At 35.7% G+C, this 27,890-nt stretch overlaps 1 protein-coding gene across 2 annotated transcripts in view; it reads right to left on the bottom strand.

The window, feature by feature from the left end:
* Positions 1-27,890, bottom strand: part of TLL1 (tolloid like 1) — a 192,530-nt gene that overhangs the window by 68,141 nt on the left and 96,499 nt on the right. Inside the window, exons 6-10 of one of the 2 annotated variants that reach the window (XM_077846572.1) lie at positions 27,249-27,427; positions 19,634-19,739; positions 12,611-12,735; positions 3,262-3,377; positions 981-3,153 (exon numbers count right to left, since the gene is read on the bottom strand). In XM_077846572.1, coding sequence (XP_077702698.1) covers positions 3,121-3,153; positions 3,262-3,377; positions 12,611-12,735; positions 19,634-19,739; positions 27,249-27,427 — 559 coding nt within the window. In that variant the 3' untranslated portion in view covers positions 981-3,120. Of the gene's footprint in view, positions 1-980; positions 3,154-3,261; positions 3,378-12,610; positions 12,736-19,633; positions 19,740-27,248; positions 27,428-27,890 lie in introns of those variants that run through there. The other variant, XM_077846571.1, reaches the window with a different exon arrangement.

The raw sequence follows: 27,890 nt of genomic DNA, 5'->3' as shown, positions 1-27,890 counted from the left end.
GCCAAATTATTTGCTGTCTATAAGGACATACCCAAGAAACAAGACCACAGAACAAATGAATGTCTAAAGCAAGATGAAGATATAACCAGGGAAGAATACTAATCAAAAGAATGTGTAACCCTATTAATATCAGAGAAAATAGAGTACTAACCTAAATCATAACTAGAGATAAGGAAATACGGCATATCATAACAATTTAATTATCAGAAAGATGTTATAGTCTAAACATAGTATGTATATAATAATATAGAATAAAATATTTTAAATCATAATATTTATTTAAAAAAATAAATACATTTCCTTTTTAAGACTGATTGATTTATCTAGAGAGAGAGAGTGGATGCAGGGGCAGAGGGAGAGGGAGAGAGAGAATCCTAAGCAGGTTCCAGCTCAGAGCAGGACATGTAGCTCCATCTCAGGACCCTGAGATCATGACCTGAACTGAAATCAAGAGTCATATATTTAACTGACTGGGCCCCCAAATACCCCAATTTTAAAGCAATGACTAGACTTCACGAATACTGGTCACTCAAGGTCATACTGCCAGCCTCAATATATTTCAAACACTGACATCTTACAGACTAGAGTCTCTCACTAGACGTGTCTAAAGGAGAAGAGGATAATTGGGAAGAAAATGTATGTTTGCAAATAAGAAAATATATATTACCAAAAAATATGTTAGTTGAGGAAAAATAATAAGAGACAAAGAAGATAATAAAAATTGGAAAATAGCAAAAATACCGTATGTCAAGTTAGTAAAATTCAGATAAAGTAGTTCTTAGAAGAAAATTTATAGCCTTAAAGGTTAGTATTGGAATCAATGTGTTAAACTGCCAACGAAAGAAGTAAAAAAGATCAGAATAAACCCAAATTTAAAACAAACAAAAAACACTAATATAAACACAAGAATGAAAAATGAGTTAATATTGTTCACTGACCACTTAATTCAATTTATTTGCTCATCATCATATATAATATTAAGAAAAATAATTTTAAAAGATGATAGATGTGCTGATTTCTTCCTATTTGTACCATTTGGAAAATAGAGTTTTATTGGTAACTATGCATATAAGAAAAGTGAATTAACTTTGAATACTGATGGTGTAAGTAATGCAACTGGATAAGAGGAACAATTTTTTTTCCCGTATTATCTTGCTCTTATGAGTGGATTTACTTTTATTAACCTTGTTCAAAACTATTCATATTCAAAAAAAAACTATTCATATTCTGTAATTTTATTTTCAAAATCATGTATAGTTTTCAGCTTTTATATTTTGCTCTTCAACGCCTTGTTCAAAATGATTTTAATAAAATATTCTCATTACAGACCTTTAATTCTTAAATTAAAAATGACTGTATAGAGAATTATGTATGCATTTATGTATTCCAAGTCAGTTGTAACTTTTTATATTTAAAAACTATTCATGTCACGCAAATGTTTCATTCCATTTTCACACTGAGTCCTGGAACACCCTGGACAGCTCCACACCCATGATTCTCTTAACAACATTCAATTATCAGAAATCTCAAACTTTCTTTAACCTCAGTTGCATTCTCACCAAAGCTTTAAGTATAGTTAAGTCATTCCAGGTGAATTAGTCATAAGCAAATAACAAAAACTGTTTAGTAACTGGCAAAAATAAAGATTAGTATCAATACAATCTTGGTCTGGAAAGATTTTAAAGTTAGCGTTCAAGACAGAAACCAGAAGTTAATAGATTCACTTATTTCCTTTCTTAATGATTTAAAACTCTATAACCAAACCAACTAAATATGCTAAAGGGAATATTTTTCCTTTTCAATCCTTATTATGCTTAATTCCATTTTCTTGCCTTAATGTGCCGTGACTTCCACCAAAAATGTTGAAAAAGAAGTGGTGTGGTAGAAAGAAATAATTTCAGAGTTTTCACAAAAGTGATATTTACAGTTATTTTTGTCAATTTTCTAAAATTAAGAAAATACCTATTCCCCATTTGTTCAGGGTTTGTTGCTATTACATCAATAATAGATTTTTTTTTCTAGATTTAATTGAAACATACATCTAATGGTGCTTGTGTCTACACATGTGCACACATATGCATCTACCTTTGGTTTGGCTTGGAGACTTTATATCCATATTCAAGTGTTAACCTGGATTATAATTTTCCTTTTTTTATACTGTCCTTCTCAGGATTGCTATCAAGGTTTTGTTAGCCATATAAATAGGAGAGTGGATCTCACTTTTTATTCCCTGGAATAAAAAGTTTATATACGATTATACTTATTTCTTATTTGAATGTTGGCTAGAACTCACTAATTAAGCCATCTGAGCCTAGACTTGCATGGCTGAAAAAAAAAAAACAAAAAACCTAATGATTCAATTAGACAGTAATTCATTTTCTTTAGTGATTATAGGAGTAGTCAAGCTTTTTTCTTCTTCTTGAGTAAGAACTCAGTAATATTTTTTTTAGGAATTTTCCCCTTTCATCTATATTCCTTAAGTTACTGCCATAATGTTGGCAATACTCTTTTATTCTCATTTTGGTATCTAGAACATTTATGGTTATAATAATCTTTTTATTCTAGTGATTCGATAATTGTGCTTTTCCTGTTATTCTTTTGCTTTCTTGAACTATTTCTAAGTTTTTTCAAAGTACCAATTTTGTTCATACTCTGTACCATGTTATTTTTATCTCCTTAATTTATCTTTTATTTATTACTTCCTCCATTACGTACCTTTCCATTTATTTTATTACCCTTTTAATAGCCACTGAATAAGGATGTCTAACTCGTTAGTTTAGGGCATTTTTTATTTGCTAATGTGAGCATGACGGTTGTGAATTTCCAAGTACTGCTCTCATTGAGTCTTACAGCCTTGCTATTCAGTATTTTTGTTATATTACAGTTGAAAATGATTTCTAACCTCCACTGTAATTGCTTCTTAGCTGAACTGAATATTTTATGTATATTTCTTAACTTTGAAATGTGTGGGATTTTTCTGGTTATCTCTGTGATACCTATTTTTACCTTGAATTTCATTATGCCTGAGAACATAATCTGTATTATTTCAATGTTTTTGGAGCATTTACTATTTCTTTTTAAATTACATTTTTCAAAACATTCCCAGAGTTTGAGCAATTTTCATGATGAATCTTCTGAGTTTTTTACTCTCTTCTTTGAAGAATCATATAAGAATAAAAAATAAAGCAAATTACATTTAAAAGAAGATGAACTTTTGTATTTATATAATACTAAATGAGAACTATCAATGGTATAAACTACCTTCTCCCCCGGGGTCACGGAAACTCTCCAGATGCAGTGTGTATAAGAAGGGTAGCCATTTGGAAATCCTGGAGAGGAAAGGTTGCCATTGGATTCTTGTAGGGTTTCTCCACATGCTAAAAGGGGGGGAAAAAGATACATATATTTCATTTTTAAAGACATGACTTATCCATATTTCCATAAAAAAAAGATAAGATCATTCTTTTAATTTTTATGAAAAATACTGACATGATAAATAAAGCCCTGAGTCTTTTGGTGTTAGATGAGAATATATATTTGTGTTCTATAAAAGACTTTTCCTTTCCAAGTAAATTTCTTCTTAGGTCTCTACTGCCAGGATTTTAGCATACCATTTTAATGGCATCATTAGGGCTAACCATAAAACAAGATTATGAGATAATCTGGCATTCATAAAATTCTTCCTCATGGAGACTTTTCTCATTCATTCCCAAAGAGTCAGTCAGTCACTCATATTCAGATTCAGGCCAGTGGGTATCTAGTTGAAGTACTTGAAGTGGATAGAGGATCACATGACATATAATTAATATTTTCAGTGTAAAGTGAGGCTAAATTTCATAGCAAATATCAAAGTTGGAAAATAAGATATCTTAAATAATGATTAGAATACAATCGATAAAGGTACCAAAAATGTCGCACACAATGAAAATTTTTCTCAAAATAAGCTGAAAATAATTGAAAAGCTAAAAACATAAAGGAAGATTGAAATTTTCCTACAAGATGTGGACATTTATTTACTCTCTCATTTCTGATGATCGTAAGTAAAAATTACTGGAAAAGCAATTAGGTTTGCCTCTTACTACAACTGTCTAATTTCTTGAAAGTAATTATCAGTTATCTAAAATAGCAAATTATCAGCTGCACAGCCTCAAGATCGGTGTGATTGATATCTCCAGGGCCATTTCAACAAAGACACAGAATGTAACTAGCTCATTGGTTTAGCCAAGGTTAGTGGTCAGAACCATTCTACAATGGGTTTTCCTGTTGCCTTTGTAAGACATAGCTTGTGCCACACGAAACCAGGCTGCTTTAAGTATCCTGAATTTAAGAATAATTCTTCTGCTGCAGCCTGTCATCTTTATAACCTTCACTCAATAAAAAAAAAAAAAAAAGTTCTTTCCATCTGAAGGAGACTGAAATCAGACTGAGATATTACCATATTATAGAGTCATAGCTACCAGCAGGTGAACTCTCATCTCATCAAATCCTCCATAAATAATAAATGGCTTTGCATATCTTAAGTCAAATGAAGAAAGAAAAATGATGACTTTGAAAACAAAACAGAGCTGTAAAAAGTCTGACATGATATAAATATTTATTTGAAAACACAGATATTAAGTTTGCACAACAAAATATCTCTCGAGTAGAAGTAAGCAGTGTTTATTTTGATGAATAGGCAGGTCAAAGCACCTTTAGAACAAAATGAAGCTGCTCAAGGTCAAAAATACATAATTCAGTACTTTCCATCAGTCATCTGAGAGCTCTTGATAAATGCAACATTACAAGAACACTTAGAAAAATGAAAATTTATTAAGATTCTATTAATGCAAACAACGTGCTTCTAAGTAGGATCAGTTCAGATGCTAAATAATCATTTGGGAGGTGAGTGTGTTTCAATGTAAAATACTGTAATTGATAGCAGTCTAAAAATAAATTCTTTAATGATTGAAAAGTACATTAAGCCACATAGAATGTTGGTCCTGCATTTACTGAAGTGGAATTATAACAAATATATTGAATCCACAGATGTACACAAAAAAAAATACTGTTCTGATAAAGATGAAATGGAGAATTTTATGAAATGAAAAATAGAATACAGCATATAATTCAAATATTGAGTCAATCTATTATACAGCATTTGCTTATAAAGCTTATAATCATTTATAAGAAAGTGTGGTTGTCCTGACTATCTGATCCCTACTACAAAAGATATTTTAGTACCTTCCCCAGCCATAGGCTGATTAATATCCAGATATGAAAAGCAAAGTTTATTATAAAAAAAAACTAAAGAAAAATCAAGCAAGAAAAAAGTGGCGCTATGAAGTTAAAATGCTGTTCATTTACTGAGCAAAATCTCTGGATAAGAAAACACAAGTTTTAGTCATGGCATTACCACTTACTAATTATGTCCTATAAGAAAGTCTCAGAAGCTTCAGCCTAAGTTTTCTCTTGTTAGGTGAACATTTAATTAACATAACATTTAATAAAGTTGCTTTGTAGGGATTAAATGTTATTATGCCCTGAATCCTCTTTTCAACCTTTAGCTACCTCTTACACAGGTAGGAAGATTGCTGTCTAAAGTATTTGAATATGTCTTTGAACTTTAAAACTCAGTCATATTTAGGAGAAAAAAACTCATAAAGAAATATACAGTGGTCAGTTATTAATTCCACTGCCCTAATAATTACTCTAAAACTAAAAACAATTCAGAAGTTAGACTTCTATCTCTGTAGGCAGATGCCACAATCGTACATGTATAAAACCATAAACATTACACAAACACACAAAACTGTTAGAAACTAGTAAACAAATTCAGCAAAGTGGCAGGATATAAAATCAACACAGAAAAATCAATTGTATTTCTGTACACCAAGAACAATTTCAAAAGGAAATTAAGAAAACAGTCCCATTCATAATATCATTAAAAAAGAATAGAATACTTGGCAATAAACTTAACCAATGAGGTACAACACATGTACGTTGAAAACTACAAAACATTGCTGAAATTGAAGATGAGACAAATCAAGGGAATGACGAGTTGTGTTCATGATTGGAAGACTTAATATTGTTAAAATATTCATATTACCCAAAGCAATCTACAGATTCAACGCAATTTCTACCAAAACCTCAATGGCGTCTCTCACAGAAAGAAAAAAAAATACCAAATCCTGAAACTCACATAAAACCACAAACCCAAAATAGCCAAGACATTCTTGAAAAAAGGACAAAGCCAGAGGCTCCCACAACCTGAAGCTACAGTATTCAAAACAGTATGATACTGGCATAGGACAGACATACAGACCAACAGAAGAGAGAGCCCCCAAATAAGCCCATGTGTAATGGTCTGATGATCAACAAGGGTGCCAGACTGCTCATTGGGGAAAGCATCGTCTCTCCAGCAAATGGTATTGGAGAAACTAGAAATATGCATACAGAAAGAATTAAATTGTACCCTTATCTTCCACTGTACACACAAATCAACATAAAATGAATTAAAGACGTGAATGTGAGACCCGAAACTACAAAGAAGAAAAGAGGTGAAAAATTTTGTCACAATAGTCCTGGCAATGATTTCTTGGATATGCCACCAAAAGCACAGGAAATAAAAGCAAAAATGGACAGGTGGGGCTACATCAGCTAAAAAAGAAGCTTCTGTACAGCAAAGGAAACCGTCAACAGAGTGAAAGGCAACTTTCCGAATGGGAGAAGATACTTGCATTGCAAATCATATATCTCATGAGGGGTTAGTATTCAAAATATATAAGGAACTCCTACAAGTCAATAGTAAAAGATAAAATAACCCAATTTAAAATAGGCAAAGAAAAAGAGATGGCCAAAGAAGACCTAGAAATGCCCAACAGAAAGAAAGAAAAAAAAAAAAGAAAGAAAGAAATGCCCAACAGGTATAAAAAAAAAAGTTCTATTTACATCAGCAATCATCAGGGAAATGCAAGTCAAACCATAATGAGGTATCCCCTCACCCTTGTTAGGATGGTCATTATCAAAAAACAAACAAGCAAAGAGAAGATAAGAAGCGTCAGCAAAGAAATGGAGAAATTGCAGCCTCTGTGCACAGTTGGTAGGAATATAAAATGGTGCAGCCACTATGGAAAATAGTGTGGGATTTCCTCAAAAATTGTAAAAATAATTCCCAAATGATCCAATAATCCCACTTCTGGGTATTTATTCAAAAGAACTGAAAACAGGATCTTGAAGAGGTATCTCTGCTCCCGTTTTCATTGCAGCATTATTCACATTAGCCAAGAAACAGAAACATCCAAACCATCCATCAGTGGGTGAATGGATAAAGAAACTGTGCTATATGCATAAAATAGAATATTGTTCGGCCCTAAAACAGAGGGAATCTGGCCTATGCTACGTGCTAGATAAGCCCAGAGCACATTCTGCCAGAGGAAGAGGGCAGCTGCAGAAAGACAGGTCCTGCGTGATTCCACTTCCTGAGGTTCCTGAAGGAGTCAGACTCAGAAGCGGGGAGCGGAAAGGGCGAGGGAATGAAGAGTCTGTGCGGTGGACAGTGTCAGCCGCGCAAGATGAAGAGATTCTGGAGCCCTGCTGTACAGCAGTGTGCATGGAGTTGACACTACTGCGCACTCACAAATTTGGTAATAGGGTACATGTCATATTATGTGTTTTTCTGCTCAAATAAAAAATAATTAATAATAAAAAAAAGCAGTTAAACTAAGTCCTTTATCAATCTCGCTCCTACATCAGGGGATTTACATATACCTTCATTCTTCCAGAATAGAAAATGATACCTAAACTGTATAAATACTACTTGGATTGTGTCTTGTTGAGCAATTATCACAAACTCTTGTCCTTTTAATGACATTGTTAAGTTCATAGCTGTCTGCATGTCCATCTATGGCTACTTTGCTCACCAAATGTCTGTACTATCCACCCGACACCAAAGATTGAGAACTTGCCTTTCTCCATATTCTATAGGACCGCATTTATAATTTTACTGAGGCTAAGGAAAGCACAGATAGAGATGCACAATAATTTCTATTAGATAAGTCTCTTCCGAAAAGATCTTGACAAATTGAGGAATTAGGGGAAGAAAGAAAACTGTTATCTAGTCAATTTAATGCTTCCTAATTAACATATTGATATCCCTTAAACTTTTAAATATAATAAATATAGGTTTAAATGATTTCTAAAATGTAGAATAAAATGTAAAATGATTTTAAGAAAATGTTACAAGGAATCCTAAATCATGTGAGAGAGGATGTGAGATTAATTACTGAAATGTTTTAAAAATGCATTTCGATGGTAACTGCCTAGCCAAGTCTCAATCACCCTTTAAAATGAAGCATAAACACCAACTGCGGGGAGACCTTTCTCCCGCCCCACACCGTTCAGCCCCGTGAGGCGTGTCTCGGGGACCTGCACAGCATCCTTTAGGATCCCTTCCTCTCCGAGTGATCTTGTCCGTGTGACGCCCCAGAGGCTGGGCTTTGGGCGTGGAGTCTGGGCTTCCTCCTCCGTGGCCATGACATCTGATGCCTTCCACGAGTTAACGGTGACTCATTCATTCATTCAGCAGCGACTGACTGAGCACTTGGTTTCCATCAGATCCAGAATACCATGAGGGAAAATCCAACTGCAATCCCACAGAGCTATAATCCAGTGTGGGGAAGGCCAAGTCAACTGATAATTATATGAGTAAGACACAAAGACCGGGATCGAATGCGGCATTTCCCACAGGGGAGGCCTGGAAGTCTCTAAGCAGGAGGTGACTTAGGAGCTTCAATCCCTTGAGCTGGGATTGAAGCCCGAGGCAGTTAGGAGCATCCTGGCTGGAGGAGGAGGCAGGAGGCAAGCACATTGTGGTGCCAGGAGCTAAGTGAAGTGGAGGCGAAAACCCAGGCTGTAGGGGAAAAAACCTAGGGAAAAGACTCCGGGAAGAGGTAAGAAAAAAAAAAAGAAAAAAACTTGGAATGACAGAAGGAAAGGAGATTAGTCTTTATCCTGAAAATAAACAGAGTAAGATTTGCATATTCCAAAGCCACTTAGAATGGCCAGAGAATTAAAGAGATGTCAGAACGGAGGCAAGAGGTGAATTAGGCATTTCAACAATCTAGAAAAACGATGAGGCTCCTAGACGAGGGGATGCACTGCTAGAAGGTAAGACTCCAAGAAGGTAATAGGACTGGTTAGCTGGAGAAGACACTGAGGGAAGGAGGGGACAAGGCCCTTCCCGGTTCTGGCTCCTGGCTCGGGCTGCCTGACTATCCCTGTGTGGTACCATCCACCGACCCAGGGACTGTTTGCAGGGAGATGAATAAATGACTCCATGAGTAAATGGGGAAAAATTGGCTAAATTACTTTTTTTACATGTGGGCAATACTTTAGCCATGAGCTCCGTATGTACAAGCACATATGGAAAGTATATTCCGTCTGGAACCTCAGAAAATTATACCAGGAGCCAAGAGATTAATGCTTTAAGGAACTAATAAGAACCTTATTTCCATTTTCAAGGTAAAGTTAATGAACTAGGGATTAAAGAAATGCAACGTTTCTAGTATTCGGGGTCCATGCTCACGGGGACTGGCTTCCACCCACAGATGCTCATCTGTAGACAGGCCCATCCAGCACACCTGCTGTGCAGATACTGGCATGGAAAACTCCCAAATTTGTGAACTCAGACTGTGCGCATGTTTATGGGTGAATACACACACACACTTTTATGTAATAAGGAAGAATTCTAATATTTAGAAGGCCCTTGATTTATAGCTTTCATTTTATTCTGCAATTTCCCAAATTTTATTATGTTTCTTGACATATTTATTGGGGAGGATTTACTGAAGAATATTTGGACTGACGGTTGGTGAAGTCCTAAGTAAGCAAAAAAGGCCATGGGACTACAGAAAAACCGACCTAAGAGAAAAAATGCAAATAAAGACTGGTAACTGTACCAGGAGAAGAGTTCAATGAAGCAGTTTAGAAATCAAAAAGGAAAGTAATCTTAAAGTAGAAAAAAATACATTTTAGAAAATGAGGGTCACAAGAAAAACAAGCCTCCCCCCCCAGCCCCGGCAAAGGGAAAACAATAGTACATATTAACTGATTTACGAAGAGAAGAATACCCACTCCGACTCATACACCCTAGAAAAGACGTCCTTCGCAAGCCAACTGCTAAGGGACGATGGAGACTGCAGTGATGCCCTATTGTCCACCCTTGCTTGGGCATATCTTGTCCTGACAGTATGTAGGATGCAAGGGATTATAAAGGCAGGCCGGCCAAGGAGCACTAGCAGGTGTCCTGTTAGATGCTTTAATGCTAGAAAGACCTGGAAGCTGTTGGAAGGAAGGACACAGGACTGGCCTTCAGGCAGCACTGTCTGGAAACCTATCCAATCCCAGGGCTGGGCAGGCCTCCTTTTATTTCCCTTCCTTCTCCTTTCTGGGATGTGGTCTGGAGATAGATGCCAGGGTCTCGCGTTAGAGGAGGGGCACGGCTGTAAAGAATCCTATTCTTTCTTTATATTAAATACATAAGGAGAGCTTTCTTGCCTGCTTCTAAAAGAACAAGAAATGGCAAGGAAAATAATTCTAAACTAAAAGAAACTTATCTTCATCCCATCACCTTAAAAAAACACAACTTTATTCCTGTATGGAGCTTTTTCGTGACTAGTATGCCCTGACTGTACAATAAGTAATTCAGGATTCCTATACAAATCTAATTTATATATTTGGCATAGGTAAATAGAATGATGGATTAGAAGTTGCTTGCCAGCTAGAAAGTCTCACAAAAAACAACACTTTATATGGCTTTAAGGAAATTAAAAATGCATATTTTTTAAGGCTGTTCGCCTTCTCATAGATTAAAACACATTTACTATGTTATTAATGGAAAAGCAACACTATTTCCAATCTGCCTACTATTACCTGCCTATTAGGGACCTGCCCTCTTGGACTCAGAGCCCCACTTATCATAGACCATAAAACCTACAACCTTAAATATTGAAGTGTGAACCAGGCCGGTATTCCTTTCAAGGTTAATCTCTTAAGGAATACCTCTATAAAATGCAGATCCAGAAGAGCTTAGAGGGTAAACTGATAAGAAGTGAAAAGCTGGAGTAATGTTGCCAAATATCTCTGATCGGCTCTATTCACCAGCACCTTCTAACAGGAGAAAACACTAAGACAAACTCCAAAGGACTCCGCAGTTTTAGAACTCTCGCCTTTTCTGCATTAAAACCAAGATGCAACCCGCATTTCATTTTCTGAACTCCTACTCTCTTCCTAGATAATTCTCAAATAAGTAATCTTACTTAAACTTCTATCTACAGTTATCAATCTTTAACATTTATCCCACTAATGTTCTTGGAGCTACTGATAAACCTTCATCGATGTGGTTTTACTGTATTAACAAACCAATGCACACAGTATCACTATATTTCAAGTAAGAAAATAGCTTGTTTACGTATTTAAGTGAAAACTATATATATTTTCCCATGGTAACTTAAATATTTAAGAGCTATAGGCTGAAAATTATAGTGTCATAAGTTTGATTACTTTTCTGATTCCTACTGACTGGCCTTCCTACAACGCAGTGAGTAAAAGCATCTCTAGTGTGCTTTTGAGGTGGTATTATATAAACACACACACATATTTAGAGAGACAAACGAAATGGTTTCCTATCTGAACTTTCTATTTACCTAATTGCTATTAATCACACAATCTTCCTCCAAACTTTCTACTTAAAAAGTGTAATAAATCCAGTACTGCCAGAAACTAGCCAAGGATCACTCATTTCTGTTGTCACAGTGGTGCCATTCACTTATTCACTTACAAATACATCTTTCCTGTGGAAATTTAGGTCTAAAAAAAATAAATACCACACATACACGTGTAATTTACATACGTCCATGAACGAAAGTTTAGGGAAAAGCTGTGCTAACCAAAGTTAAACATATTTCTTTGATACAGGGTATTTCAAAGGATTTTGACTATGCAGGAGGTACATAGAGTATGCAGCATTTCCAATTGAAAGCAGACTCTTTTTTCTTTTTTTGGACCAATACCCGGTGTTCCCTTGCAACACTCTTATTAAGATCTTCCCTTCATCTCTTTTTCACAATTTTGTCCAGTTGTGAAAACAAAACATAGAGTAACCCATTAGCAACACAGTTAGAGCTCATTTTTTTGCAACAGTCATAAATCTTAATTTATATATCATTCATGATGGTACTTGCAAGAAAAAGATCATTCAGGCCTCATTTCTGAAGTTGAAATAAAGGATATTCTTTTTATGTTGGCAAGAAAACCCAACATTTGACTATGAAATCATGCAACTAATAACCACTATCAAACAATCCTGCTTTTTTGCTCTTTTACTTGTTAAGTTAAAAGAAAAAAAAAATACTATCCCTGTGCCTTAAATTTGATTTCTAGCAATTTGTTTTTAATTATATCAATGGGTGTTCCAGAGTTCTTTCATTTCATTTTATGATTACTGACTTTGAACTGAATACGTCACTTGCCAGCATGGAGAGACACAAGTAAACAGTTCAGTAAATTGTGGCTTATTCATCTGCAAGAACACAGTCAGGCACAATTATGGCTCTGTTTTCATCTGGTGCAATACCTGGACATCTATACAGCTTTCTTGCCTGTGCAATGTCTCCTTTGCTTAAACGGGTTCGCTGACCGATTGCAGGACGTATGCCATTATCGTCACGCGAGGGGAGGATAGTATCCAGGAACATCCCCCTGAAAAAAATCAGAAGCAAGACACACATAAGTCACCAAATTAAGACACATACATACCCTACAAGTATAAGATTTGTTTTTTCAAACTCATGTCAAGTAAAGGGAAAATATATCAGTGTTGGGCTTCAAATAGTATGCCGGACTTTCAAAACATGTTTATCAAAGTAGAAAAAGAAGTTGTATTAAATTGTATATCTAGCATAAAGTCAATGATGAAATGCACTTTTACTTGGAAAAACTTTTAAAAATCTAGAATTCTATATGGTCCCCCACCAAGTATACCACGGCTTTAGGTTTAGGATTTTAAGCAAATCTAAGAACCCCCTGGATTCCTAAATTGTAAAACAATTTTTCCTCATAGAAGTCTATTTTTTAAGGACAACCTATACTACATATTTTTACTAAAATTGTAAAAGCCAAACAAAATGTATCATTTTTTTAGTTAAATTACGAATTTAACCTATATATTCTTAGGAGTCTAAGTATTATAGTATGTTAAAAGACCAGGAAAAATGGTATCAAATTTTAGAAAGAACAGTTTAAAGCAAAATAGTATTTTGATACACACACACACACACACACACACACACAAAGAGAATAAAATTTTCATGATAAAATTAAGAAGAAAAAAACTAGCAATAGCAAAGCCCTGATAATGCTAAGCTAGAGATACTGAGTTGTGAGAAACCTAATATGTGATACCTTCAAAATTAAAAATTCTGAATACAATGCATGAGATACAGTCTTAATTTTGCAATGAATATCAACATTTATAACTCTAAAGGAAGAACTGAGCTTAAAAGTTAAATGGACTGGGAAGCCATTCCAGTGGTAAGAACAATGAGGATTTCAAAGGAGAGAGAGAGAGGTTTTCTAGAAAAGTATTTGAAATTAAGAAATACAATCATAAAAAAATCTTTTAAATTAGGATGAAAGGCATTATACTCCTTTCCAAATTTTAATGAATAAATTATATTTAGACTGTAGGTTAAAAGAACATTTGTCTCTATTCCTTCCTTTGGGAAATATTTACTAAGCAGTGTTGTAGGTCTGGATTTATAGACATTAAAAGAAACACTGATGATTTTCTCATTTTAATGTGGAGCAAGAGACATTAAACAAAAGATTGAGCATTGAGATAGTGACAGGTACTATGGAGAAAGAAGAAGTGAAGACGGACACTGATTATCCAGTGATGGAGTAGCTTTTAAATAAAGTAATCAAAGAAAAAGTCACTTGAAAGCTGACATTTTGGGCAAACATGAAGGAAGTGAAGGTGAGGACACTGTGGGTAAATGGGAGCAGAGAATTCCAGAAAGAAAGAAGAGGAAATTGAACAACTCAGAGATGGGAGGATCCTTAAAGTGTTTGAGTGTCACACGGAGAACGTGACTTTTAGCCTGAGGAAAACTGTTAATATCTGGAAGATGGTAAAGGAGGAGTGACATGATCTATGACGGCTTTATGACTAACTAACCTCTCTGGCTCCTGGGTAAGAGTAGTGACCCTTAGATAAAACCTGGATAAATAGAGAATGAAACTCTTTACGAACCTAAGTATCTACAGAACTCTCCATCTATACTGCTTGAGATAAAGGGAAGGAGGGGGAGCTAATGACTTGCGGGAGTAGACCAGCACAAGTGAGAAGTTGCTCATACTTTTAATAAGATACAACTCCAGCTAGGCCAATGCAATCGAGGAAGTTGAGCTATAAGATAGAGTAGCATTGAGAAACGCCGTTCTTCAACTATGCTTCATGCATCAACAGATACATTAAGTAGGTAGGTCCAAATTAATGAAGGGCTAGCATTTCTGCAGTACTTCAACACCAACAGAATATTCATTATTTTCTAATTCTAAAAGCAGATTTGCAATCTTTAAGAGGTTCATTTTTTCCAGTTTTCAAAACAGCTTTAATTTAAAAAGGTCAAGGACATCTTGAAATGGGTCTATTCAAACTCAGACAATAGAATGATTAATTTTTACTTCTTCTCTCTACTGAGGTAACCTCTTCCATCAGGAAGGGGTCAGTCACCTTGTATTTTGTTCTTCCTTTGTGGTCAGGAAGTTAACAATTCTCTCCTCCACATCCAGGTCATTAAGTAATACAGGCTTTTCCTGAACATCCTCAGTGAGGCCCTATTAATAGTCCAGAGACAGATTACAAAGGGCTACACTTACTCATCTTCATTTCTTCTACTACATTAGAAGAGGGAATTAGCTATGCTTCCTTTAAAAACTGTAAAATTTTGCAATTGTTTTATTAAAGAAAAATGGGCAATCCCAGTTAGCAAGCCTCTACGTTACAAGTCACTCATTCATATAAAGGCCACATATATCTAGCCCTATACTTCCTAAAAGTAAGTACCTATATCTGCTGATGGGCTACATCCATGAAGACAACTAAAACTTTTATGGACTCCTTGGGTTCAGAACAGGCAAAAATATAAAACTTCAAATACTTGCAGTAACAGAATGAAGAACAAAAACCACATGTTCATCTAACTGGTGTAGAAAAAACATTTGACAAAATTCACTTGTCATCATAAAAACTTTCAAAAAACTAGGAGTAGAAGGAAGCTGTCTCAACATAATAAAGACCATAAATGAAAAGCCTACAGAGGACATCATACTCAGTGCTGAAAAACTGGAAGTTTTTCATCTAAGATCAAGAACAAGGTAGAAATCTCTGCTCTTGCTGCTTCTATTCAACATAGTATTGGAAGTTGTAGCCAGAGCAATTAGGCAAGAAAAAGAAGTAAAAGACATTAATAGAAAAGAAAGAATTAAAATCATCTCTCTTTACAGATCATGTAACCTTAAATATAGAAAACCCTAGAGATTCCACAAAAAAAGTTAGAGCTAATGAACAAATTTAGCAAAGTTGTGGAATTCAAAATCAACAAACAAAAATCCATTGTGTTTTCGTACAATAGCAGTGAACAATGTGAAAATGATATTAAGAAAAACAATTCCATTTAAAATAACATTAAAAAGAATAAAGTACTTAGGAATAAACCTAACCAAAAAAGGTGAAAGATTTGTAACTAAAAAACTATAAAACACTGCAAAAGAAATTAAAGGAGACATAAATCAGTGGAAAGACATTCCATTGCTTATGGATTAGACAACTTAGTTTGTTAAGATGTCCAGACTACTCAAAATGTTCTACAGATCAAGCACAATCTCTGCTAAATCCCAAAGGCATTTATTCTAGAAGTTTAAAAAGTCCTAAAATATATATGGAATCTCACAGAACCTCAAATAGCCAAAATGTTTTGCAAAAGAACAAAGTTGGAAGACTCACACATAGTGATTTCAAAACACGTCACTAAGCTAAGGTAATCAAAATGGGATGCTACTGGTATAAAGATAGACCTACAGACCTAGAAGATAGAATAGGAATCTCAGAAATAAACCCTAGTGAATATGGCAAATGATCTTCAACAAGTGTGCCAAAACTACTCAACAAGAAAAAAAACAAAAACAAAAACAAAACAAAAAAACAGGGATGCCTGGGTGAGTCAGGAGTTGAGCATCTGCCTTTGGCTCAGGTTGTCATCCCCAGGTCCTGAGATCAAGTCCCACATCGGCTCCCAAAGGGAGCCTCCCTCTCCCTCTGCCTGTATCTCTGCCCCTCTCTCTCTGTGTCTCTCATGAATGAATAAATAAAATCTTAAAAAAAAAAACAGGGAAAAAACAATATTTTCAAAAATGATGTTGGAAAAACTGAAAATCTTTATGCAAAAAAATGAAGTTAGATAATTATTTAAGCTAGGTACAAAAATTAACTCAAAACAGTTTAAGACCTACACAGAAATCCCTGAACTATGAAACTCTTAGATGAAAAAAAACAGAGAAAAAGCTTCACAACATTGGATCTGGCAATGATTTCTTGGATATGAAGCCAAAACACAATTAACAAAAACAGAAATAGGTAAGTGAGACTACATCAAATCAAAAAGCTACTGTGCAGCGGAGATGAAAAAAGAAAATATTTACCAATTAAGTATCTAAAAAGGATCCAGAATATATACAGAAATCCTACCATTTAACAACAAAAAAATTAAATAATATGACTTTAAATGGGCAAAAGAATTGAACAGACACTTCTCCAAAGATGACACAATGGCCAGAAAGCACATGAAAAGATGCTCAACATCATTAATCATCAGGGAATGCAAATCAAAGCTACAATACAGCAGCATGTCACACTCATTAGGGTGGTTACTATTTAAAAAAAAAAAAAGAAAACAATACATATGACAAGGATCTGGAATAACTGGAACCCTTGTGCACTGCTGTGAGGTTGTGAACTACCATACGATCCAGCAATCCCATTTTTGAGTATAGGCAAAATAACTGGAAACAGGGTCTGGAAAAGATATTTGCACACCTCAGCAATATACACAATAGCCAACAAATGGAACCAACTCAAGCATCCATCAACGGATGAACAAAATATGGTCTGCACCTACTATGGAATAGTATTTAGCCTTAAAAAGGAAGGAAATCCTGTCACATGCTGTAATATGGGTGAACCTTGAAGACCTTGTGCTAAATGAAATAAGCTCGTCACAAAAAGGCAAATATCTAAGGTGGCCAGGTTCATGTGAACACAAAATGGAACAGTCGTTACCAGGGGCCGCCAGGAGGGGAAAATGGGGCATCGTCATTTAATGGGCATGGGCATAGGGTTTCACTTTGCATGATGAAAACGTTATAGATATCTGCTTCACAACCATGTGAATGTACTTAACGTTACCACACGCTACACTTAGAAATAATTAAGATCGTAAATTTTAGGTTGTGTGTTTTTTAACCACACACACACACACACACACACACACATACACCCTCAAATATTTTGAAGGTAGGGCTTAAGAACTGAGCCAAATATTTTATCTCCTGGAATTCAGTTATTTAAATATACGTATGAATTAATAAACATTCTCTTTAAAGATCAAAACAATAAGATAATGTTGGTTGGATCAACGCTTCTAACAGGTAGATATAGTTACTTTCACTCTAAGAATATGAATTCACTAGGAAAACTGAACAGGATAATTTTGAAACAATAAGGCAAAATGATAGACCAAGGCTGGTTGGCATGCAGCACCATGGTGCGGGGGGATGGGGATGATGGACTGCAGGTCGCAAGAGCAGAATGACTGACAGAAAAGGAGGAAAAGAAGCAATTTAAACATGTAAGAGAAATACAGAGAATAAGAGGAAATATATATCTTACACTTTGGTATAAGTTCATCGTGTATTAAATAAGAAAGAGTGAACAATTTTTTCCACTTTCCACTACATCCTGTATTCCAAAGAATCAAAAGTCGGTTTAGTTCTAAATGATATAATTCAGTAGCATAGGAATAGGAGAGGCGCCTTGGCTGAACCTGGACCCAAATCCTATTTGGTACATGTTTCTACAAGAAAACTCAATTCCAAGCATTGAACTAGAAACAATTTAAAACTCTTTGAGATTAATTTCAAGCCAAATTTATGGAGGCATTTCTACCAAAACTTAAATTCAATTCCAGAAACTTTAAGTATTTGGTCGTTATTATATTTAAACAAATATGTATGTTTGTATAAATATCCAAATATTATATATAAATGTGTATATATAAATATTTATCAAAGTATTAAGAGTTCTTCGACACATTCTTCTTTACTTTTTATTAGGAAATTTTTAGGGGGTGCCTGCCTGGCTCGGTCAGTGGAGCCAGTAACTCTTCATCTCAGGGTTGTAGGTTCAAGCCCCACTATGGTTGCAGAGATTACTTAAAAAACCAAATCAAATCTTTCTTTTTAAGTTTTTGTTTTTAAAAAACAGAGGTATTAATTTGAATTTTTTATCTTCTTTCCAACCTTGCCTTTGGAAACAGATGTCTGATGAATTGTGAAACGGACGTAAGTGGGCAAAAAGAATGAGTTGGAATGGACATATGAGTGTAAGATGGGCTTAAAATGGGGAAAGGGAAGGATTTCAGCCCCAAACTCCTTACCTGAGAACTATTTGCTGGATGACATCATCTTTAGAATAAAGTAATTGAAACCCAAATTTATTACATTCTTTAGAAAAGCATTTAATTTTTAATGAAATAACTTTAAGGTTAGTAAGTGATGAAATTCTAACTATATGAAGTAAAATATCTTCATAAGATGTACTTTGGGAATTAAATGAGCATAACTAGTATTTGAGCAATAGAAAATACAGAGTAGAAAGCACGAGTCGCGTAGATAGCAGAATTCCAACTCAACAACCAAGTCCCCTCTTTGATTTGTGAATGCCTAATTTTCATTAAATAATGTCATGCTCATTTAATATGCTGATTGGTTTCATCAGTTTTGTTGGACTTTTTAAAGTGATTTAGGAATGTAAGATGGCTCAAGTAATTCACATCATTTTAATTTTTACTCTGAATTTATATATTTGATAGGAAATGTGAAAATATGTTTTTAAAATCTCAAATGCTAGCATTGGCTATAAATATCCATCAAGTATTTTTGTACATCACAGCCACAGTATTGGAAAGCAGTTCTAGGGACGCCTGGGTGGCTCTGGTTGAGCATCTGCCTCCAGTTCAGGGCAAAATCCTGGGATCGAGTCCCGCATCGGGCTCCCCTTGGGAAGCCTGCTTTTCCTTCTGCCTCTCTCTGTGTCTTTCATGAATAAATAAGTAAAATCTTAAAAAAAAAAAAAAAAAGGAAGAAAGAAAGAAGAGAAGAAAGAAAGAAAGAAAGAAAGAAAGAAAGAAAGAAAGAAAGAAAGAAAGAAAGAAAGAAGGAAAGGAAGAAAAAGGAAAGAAAGCAGTTCTAGTTCTAATGTTAAACACAGCCTTGTAAGGAGAGGAATTAAAAGTCAAAAGGTATAACCTGAGACTCCAACCTTGAGAAGGTGTTCCTGGCATAGTGCATGATACTGTCAAAATCGTATCTTTCTCCAAGCGAGTTCACTTCTCCAGGCTCCATCTTCAGAAAATTGTACTCTTGACCTAAGAATCAGTCACACACAGTTCAGAAGGCTTGTAACAGACGGAGGAAAGGAGAGAAGAGCCCCTCCGGGTGCGCATCTTGCTCTTTCCTACAGGCTGGTTGCAGCCGTCTATGAGCACCCAGGTACGTGCAATGCAGGCGTGCCACTGTTTTCACTGCCCACCACACGGGAAAAGGAAGCCCTGCAATCTCACTGCCTTCACAGGACTGCAGGAATGATCACAAAAAGTTGTATCTTTACCTCATGAGCCCCACCTTTCTCTTATGACATTTGCCAAGATCGACAAAAACCATCTTTCTATTTGCTTTAGAGTCTTTCTGTGAAACACTGCGAAAACATAAAAGCGGTATTTGTAGGTAAAGACAACACTGCAGGCCGTAGCTATGGGACCTGGTCACTAAAAGCAAAATACCGGCAGCAGGTTTCATTCCGAACGGAAACAAGATTCTCTCGGACGGATCTATTCCAACCTCTACTTGGGGGGCTTTTTGATCAAGGAGAATGTGCTTCAAAACTTAATTATGTATTTTTGCTTTACTGTTCACGGCTGTCATTTTCACCCGTGGACATTGCCATCTTAACAGGTTTCTCAGTTGGCCACTGATAACTGTATTGCTGTCCTATTTCTTGAAATCCAAAAATAACAGACTTCTCATGCAGATCGATGGCGATGGTTCCAGAAACAGAATTCAGGCCTCAGTGACCCCATCTTCACAATTTCAGTAGCTGAAGATGGCTGCTTTTATGGCTCATCTATGTAACTTCGAAAGCTTTGAGAGATCCCAATGCAAAGGTGAGTTCTGAGAATTCCGAATTCAAGGTTGTAACACACAATGGAACCAGGACAACACTCATCTAACTAGGTTTTTATTCCAACTGCCATGTGACTACAAAAAATATTAGTATTGCGTGAATAAAAAATTTTCCAAAAGACAATAAAGAAATCGAGTGATACTAGAGCATCATATCTCTTCTACACGTGAGGAAATCCAGTATATTCACATGAGCATTACGGATTAGAGAAACATCCTGAAGGCACAGAACCCACGTCCCAGACTATAGTGTTTCAGTCTATCTTTCAGTGACGTCACATATTAATGCACTAAGCAGCCTGGAAGGTGTAGTGTGTGCTCCCCAAACCTCTGACATGTCTGTCTGTGTTTTAAGCCCATTTTCAAGATATTCCCTTCATTCTCGCCAACCTCTCCTAGAAGCAATCGTTACAACTCTCTTCTTCATAAGAAAGAATAAGCACATTTTAACAATTCCAATTCTAAGAGGAGATTTTCATAAAGCTATGGAGCTGATCTTACAGACATTAATCTATAACCCACTGGAGATTTCAACTTCAAGCACAATGTGGATAGATATTCTCCAGTTAAAGCAAAATGCTTTATAAAAATTCCTGAGAGTGGGACATTAAACAACGTAATCATACATTTCGAGGCGTATAACTGAGCACTCAACATGGAGATGACTCAGTGTCCAGAGCTAAATAAAAGCAATATGGCCATACATGGTCCAAGTAAAGAAAACTGAATTTATTTCATGAAAAAAAAAAAGGGAAGAGAATCAGAGATATAGAGCACCAGGGGAACTTACCCTAAACAATTAAAAAAAAAAAAAAAAAAAAAGATGAGCTTTCTTCTTGAAGAAGTATTCTAAAATGGATCAAAGTAATCCAATCTTCACACCAATTTGGTCCCTACTGTAGTTACTAATTTTGCACATAAATGCTAGGCTAAAGTCTGCACTTATTAGACATTGCCCTTGAATAACAGTTGATCTTAAGTTTCTGAGCCAGAGTAAGTCATAAATTTGTTGAAGATTAATCTTCAACATGACATGACCTCTTTCATCCTAGAATCGCCCTGCCACAAGTAGTTGCAAATACTTAGGAAATCTCACACAATAAATTCTTTCTTTTCTATGGGCCTGCATGTTGAGTCACCCAAAGTATGAACAGCCATAATTTGCTAAGCATTGTGTGAAGTATTATATATTTATATACTACTTAAATGTTTCTGGCTTGCTTTAAGTACATACTTATGTTAAAATGGAGTCCTATTATTAAGAGTAAGGATCATTCTTGAAAGTTACTTCCTTTATAAGATGTTTGATCCGTGTAATAAAAGGAACCTAACAACTATGGTCAACGGCAAACTTCTCGTTTAATTACTAGCTGAAATCATTTTCGGAAATATTATTTCCTCTTTATGTCTCTCCTAATGATATAAAGTAAGATGAACTCTGATAGCTGGCTCAGGCATTTCGGTCTCCTATACTAGGAGTAAACGTTTTCTGTACTTCTTTTTGTAATCAACACTACAAATGGATTTTATCATTTTAAACGGATATATATATATATATACATATAACTGACATACGATATCCTATTACTTTCATGTGTACAACACAGTGATTAGACACTCGTATACAACGATTTCTAGTTTTATACCATTGTGGTCAGAACAGGTGCTGATATGATTTCAGTCTTCTTGAATTTATTGAAACGTATTTTGCGACCTGACGTGTGACCTATTCTGGAGAACGTTCCACGTGCACTTGAGAAGAAGGTGCATCTACTGCTGTAAGGTGGAATGCTCTGTATATCCACGGCACCAGATGTGTCATTTAAAGCCAATGCTCGCTTACTGCTCTTGTGTCTGGAAAATCCATCCAATGATGTAAGTGGGGCATGAAACCCCCCCCACACACACACACACACACACTATTGTGTTACTAGGAGGTTCTCCCTTTGGGTACGTTAATGTCTATGTATTTAGGTGCTCCTATGTTGGTTGCACATACGTTCATACGTGCTACTCTTCTTGCTGTGTTGATCCCTTTAACATTATGCGGTGCCCTTTCGGTATTTATGAGTCTGTGTCTTAAAGTCTATTTTGCCTGAGGATCGCTAATCAGCTTTCTTTTCATTTGCATTTGCACGGAATATCTTGTTTCCATTCTTTCCCTTTCAGTCTGTGTGTGTTTAGTTCTTCAAGTGAGTCTCTTAGAGGCAGTATGTGGACGAGTACTCTTTTTCAACTGTTCAGCCCCTTTGTATTTTTTTATTAGAGTATTTGGTCCATTTACATGTAAAGTAATTATTGATAGGTACTGCCATTTTGTTGACTGTTTTCTGGCTGTTTTTGTAACTCTTCTTTGTTCCCTTTCCCCCTATCCTTGTGGTTTGACATCTTTCTTCAGTGTTACATTTAAATTACTTTGTCATTTTCTTTCAGGTATTTTATTATTATAAGTTTTTGCTTTGTGGTTGCCGTGAGGTTCATATATAACATTACTATGCATTTAAAAGTCTATTTGACGTCGGTAGCAACTTAAATTTGAATACATTCCAAAACTACATTTTTATTCCTCCCCTCCCAGGTTTTGTTTCTGATGTCACACTTTCAATCTTTTTATCTTATGAATCTTTTAACTGATTATTGTAGCTTTACCTACTCTATGTTTTTCTTTTGACCTTCATACTAGCTTTACAGATATTAATCCACTACCTTTACTATATACTTACCTTTTCCAGTGAAAACTTTCACTTTTGTGCTTTATTATCCTTAATTACCATCATGTCTTTTCTGTTTAAAGAAGTCCCTTGACAGTTTCTTGTAAGGCCAGTTTAATGGTGATGAATTCCTTTAGCTTTCGTTTGTCTGGAAAACTCTTTTATCTATCACTAACTTCTGAATGATAGCCTTGTTGGATAGAATATTCTTGGCTGGAAGGTTTTTTTTTTTGTTTGTTTGTTTGTTTGTTTGTTTTCTTTCAGTACTTTGACTAGGTCTTGCCATTCTCTTCTGGCCTGCAAAGTTTCTTCTGAAAAAAATCTGCTGACAGTTTTATGGTATATAACAAGCTTTTCTCTCTTGCTACTTTTAATATTATCTCTCTATATTTAACTATCAACGTTTTAATTATAATGTGTCTTGGTGTGAAGCTCTTTGGGTTCACCTTATTTGGAACTCTATGGACTTCCTAGACTTGGATGTCGGTTTCCATCCCCAGATTAGGGAAGATTTCATCCATGATTTCTTCAAATAAGTTTTCTGCTTCTTTCTCTTTTCTCCTTCTAGGACCCCTATATGCAGATATTATTCAGCTTAACATTGTCCCATAAGTCCCTTAAGGTATCTCACTTTTTCAAATTCTTTTTTCTTTTTGCAACTGTGTCTGGGTGAATTCCATTGCTTTGTCTTCCAGTTCATTGAGCTTCTCTACTTTATCCAGTCTGCTGTTGAACCCCTCTAATGTATTTTTCATTAGTTATTGTATTCTTCAGCTCTGTAACTTCTATTTGGTTCTTTCTTATATTTTCTTTTTGTTTAAGTTCTCACTGTATTCATCCATTCTTCCTCAGTGAGCATCTTTATGATGATTACTTTGAACTCTTTATCAGGTAGATTACTTATCTCTGTTTCATTAAGGTCATTTTCTGAGGTTTTGTCTTTCTTTCATTTGAAACATATGCCTCTGTCTCATTTGCCTGATTCTCAGAAGAGCTACCTCTCCCAGTCTTGAAGAACTGGCCTTGTGTAGAGGATGATGTGTGAGGCCCAGGAGCATAATCCCCGTGGCTACCAGAGCCAGGCACTCCAGAGGTATCCCCTGTTTGGGGTGCATGCACCTGCCAGCTGTGGTAGAGCCCTGGCTGTGGCCAGAAGGGGGTGAGGTGCTTGCCTGGTAATGGCATGGCTATGGCATAGGAGGGATGGGGCACTTGCCTAGCTGTAGTAAATCTGTGGCTTAGAAGGGCAGGCCTCTGACCTGCCTGGCTGCGACATGGTTCTGGTGTGACACAGGGCACTCCCCCAAGTGGCTATGGCAGAGATGGGGCACGGTGATGTGGGGTACACCTACCTGCACTAGCAGGTTAGAGGGAGATTGCCAAAATAACACCCACCAGGGTTGGCATTAACAAGGTAGAATGAGATTGCAAAAATGCACCTACCAGTGTTTCTGTCCCTGGAGAGTCCCAACATGTTCCTGCTTCTCTAGTGGTCACTTTAGGAATAGTAATTGGGTCTGCTTCACAAATGGACCAGGTGCTTTTTAAATTGCTGCTTTTGCCCTGGTTCCTGGAGTATCTGAGTCTACATGTGAGCCCCTTCAGGGCAGGTTCTCTGTTCCCTACGGTTCTTTTTCTCCTAGATATAAATCTTGATCATCTTATGTTTGGGGGAGGGGGGCTCATCTTTCCAGTGCAGGATCCAGAGGCTGAGGTGTCAGTCACTTGCTCCTCAGGACAACATGCTATACTTTTGAAATCTCACCTAATTATGGGTCATCATGCCTAGAATGGGATTTTTTTTTGGCAGCAGGTGTACCTCTACCTCTCTTACCCAACTCCACATAACCCTTTTATCCTCTGTTGTGGAGGCACACAGTTCATCCAGTCATCAGGATTTTTTTTTTCCAAAGAAATTATTCCATGTGTAGTGGTAGTTTGTTGTGTGCATGAGAGGAGGTGAGTTCAGGATATTCATACACTGCAATCTTGAACCACCTTCTTCTCTTCTTCTACTTTATCATTCTTGAAATGATTCTTCCCTGGGACATCACCTTCACTGATTTTTCTTCTTCTACCTCTTAGGTCAATCCTTCTTAGTCTTTTGGGGGAATTTCTGCAAAATGTTGCTTAAATATTGTTCCCCATTTTCTAACCTTAGCTGTATTTTCTTCTCCCTTCAGTGTTTCCCGGACAAATAGGTCATTAAATTTCTATTTCTAGATATAACCTAAACTGTAGACTCACCTTTGCTTTGTGGACTAAACATCTCCATTTGGATAATCCAAACACTTCTCAAAATTAAGGATATGCTAAATAAAATCATTATTTCTCTTTCTCACTCTAAAAAATATGTTGCTTTATCCCTATTTCTTCTGTCATTTGATGGTGCCACCATTCATCCTGTTGCCTAAAAATAAAACCTTGAAGATTTTCCCTCATATGTTAGTGTTCCTCTTAAAATACTTTTGAAAGATTATTCCCTCTTATTCTTGAACTGCACTTCCTTAGCCAAGGACTTAGTCATCTTTCATAAACTACTTATTTCATCTTCTTATAGGTTTCCTTAAGTTCATCTTCCCTACCTCCACTTCCCCACTCTCATTAATGATCCCAAACCTGAAAGAACTATTTTTTCCTTTTTTAAAAAATCTGAACTTGTTCTGCTTTCAATCGTCAATTATTTTCCAGTAGCTAAAAGATAGAATCTAAGTTCCCTAGCTATGTATAGAAGATCCCCTGTGATCCAACCTCCTTTGGTAATTACCAGCTAATCTCCCACTTGCAACTTACCAGGCAGCCAAAATGAGCAATTAAAAATGATTCAAATTTCTGTAATTATAGCAAACATCATGATGTTTTCTTTCAGCTTAGAAATCTATCACTCTTCTTTTCACTTTGAACACTTCTACTTTACTTCTAAATTCCAGTTCTTTTGTGACATCTCCCTTGACTTGCCAAGGCATTTTGTCACACGTTACTTGGACTTTGTGGTACTTTCATCATATGGCCATAACCACTTCTCTCACCCACTTGCAATCATTTATATATGTGCACATACCTCACATTAAGCTTTGTATTTGTCATGACAGCACTTTCAACACCTAATAAATGCCTCGATAAATAATTAGCACCAAATATGTGATTAGCAAATAAATAGATCCATACTGTTAATTACAAGGAATTCTGAGGAATTCAATGTTTGTAACTTAAAACTTGCCATGAATAAGGAAATAAGGACACATTTTTACTTTCTGAATGCTTTAAATAAGTATGACTTTATAAGACAATTCCAAAAAAACAGAATCTTTCTTTTGGTAACTGAAATGTAATGATCTTTATTAATTTATGAAAGTTAAGTAAAAAGCTTTAAAATAAGGCTATTATAACATAACAATTACCAGAGAAAAATTAAGTTTTATTATATATGATATTTCAATTACTGAAAAATTCTTAAGAATATATCTTTAGGGTAGTTTAAGGAGAATTCTCAAAGAAACTATTTAGACTACCCTGGAAATGACTCATTTCCCTGAAATTTTCTCCAGAAATTTCTCCTGGTATATTATAGATTTCTACGGTAGCAGCACGTTTCATGCCAAACCCTCTGGATCCTTTCTAAATCCCTAACACATAGATTATAGAGCAAAGTATTCAAAATGCTTTAAAAAATTAAATAATATTAATTTATGGTTCCATAGCCTATACCCATTCTTGGAAAGCACAAAAGTTTATAAATAAGACAGCCAAATCTTAAGGAAAAAAAGCAAGCCAAAATGCACATAAAATTATACAGTCTGAAGGGAAAAAATTAAAAACATAACACCATCATGGGTACTTTTTTCATCCAGCAAAACTCTGATTCTATCATATCAAAAAAAAATCAGTCCACACTTTTTAAGAAAAAGTTAAATCATAAATAGTATAAACACAACTAAAAGATATTCTATCAACCTTAAACTCAACGTATTTGCAGCCTCTCACCTGGCTGGATGTTTTCTCTTATGATAGTGACATGGTTATCACGATCTGGCCGCGTGTGTTCATGCCAAAAGCCTATCACATGGCCCAATTCATGAACAACAATTCCAAATTTATCACAGTTCTTGCCAATAGAGATGGCCTGAGGTCCATTTCCCCGCCGACCTACATAGGAGCAGCATCTGCAATAAAGGAGAAAACAACAGAGATGTGGCGGCAATGATGGATGAATTACAGTACAGTGACACGTCAAGAATTATGATCGACTACAACGTGCAACACATTCAGAAGCCGAGCAGCCTTTTGGCAATAAGCATGGCTGATTTCTAGTCCTGGCAAAAACAAAGACAACAAAAGTCTCCACATAATCACTAAATGCGCTTTTTCACTAAATCATACATTAGAAGATAGGCCTTAAATAGTTTTTTGGAGTGTTAGGAAGATAGCAGAAAATAAGACATCTATGATGGTGATTAACGTGCTTAAAATATACAGTTAAACTCAAGATTTACCAAACCCACAATTATTTTTAATACAGTTTTTTATTCTCAGAACCCATCTATATTATTTAGGTAACTACTTTGTCACTATGGTTATCTGGCAACAATCCATTATTTCAGTTTGGAATATAAAAACAAAATTTAT

This window comes from Canis aureus, chromosome 13 (assembly GCF_053574225.1).
Source record: "Canis aureus isolate CA01 chromosome 13, VMU_Caureus_v.1.0, whole genome shotgun sequence".
In the NCBI taxonomy this organism is placed as follows: Eukaryota; Metazoa; Chordata; class Mammalia; order Carnivora; family Canidae; genus Canis; species Canis aureus.
This window is presented reverse-complemented; position numbering and strand designations above follow the sequence as displayed.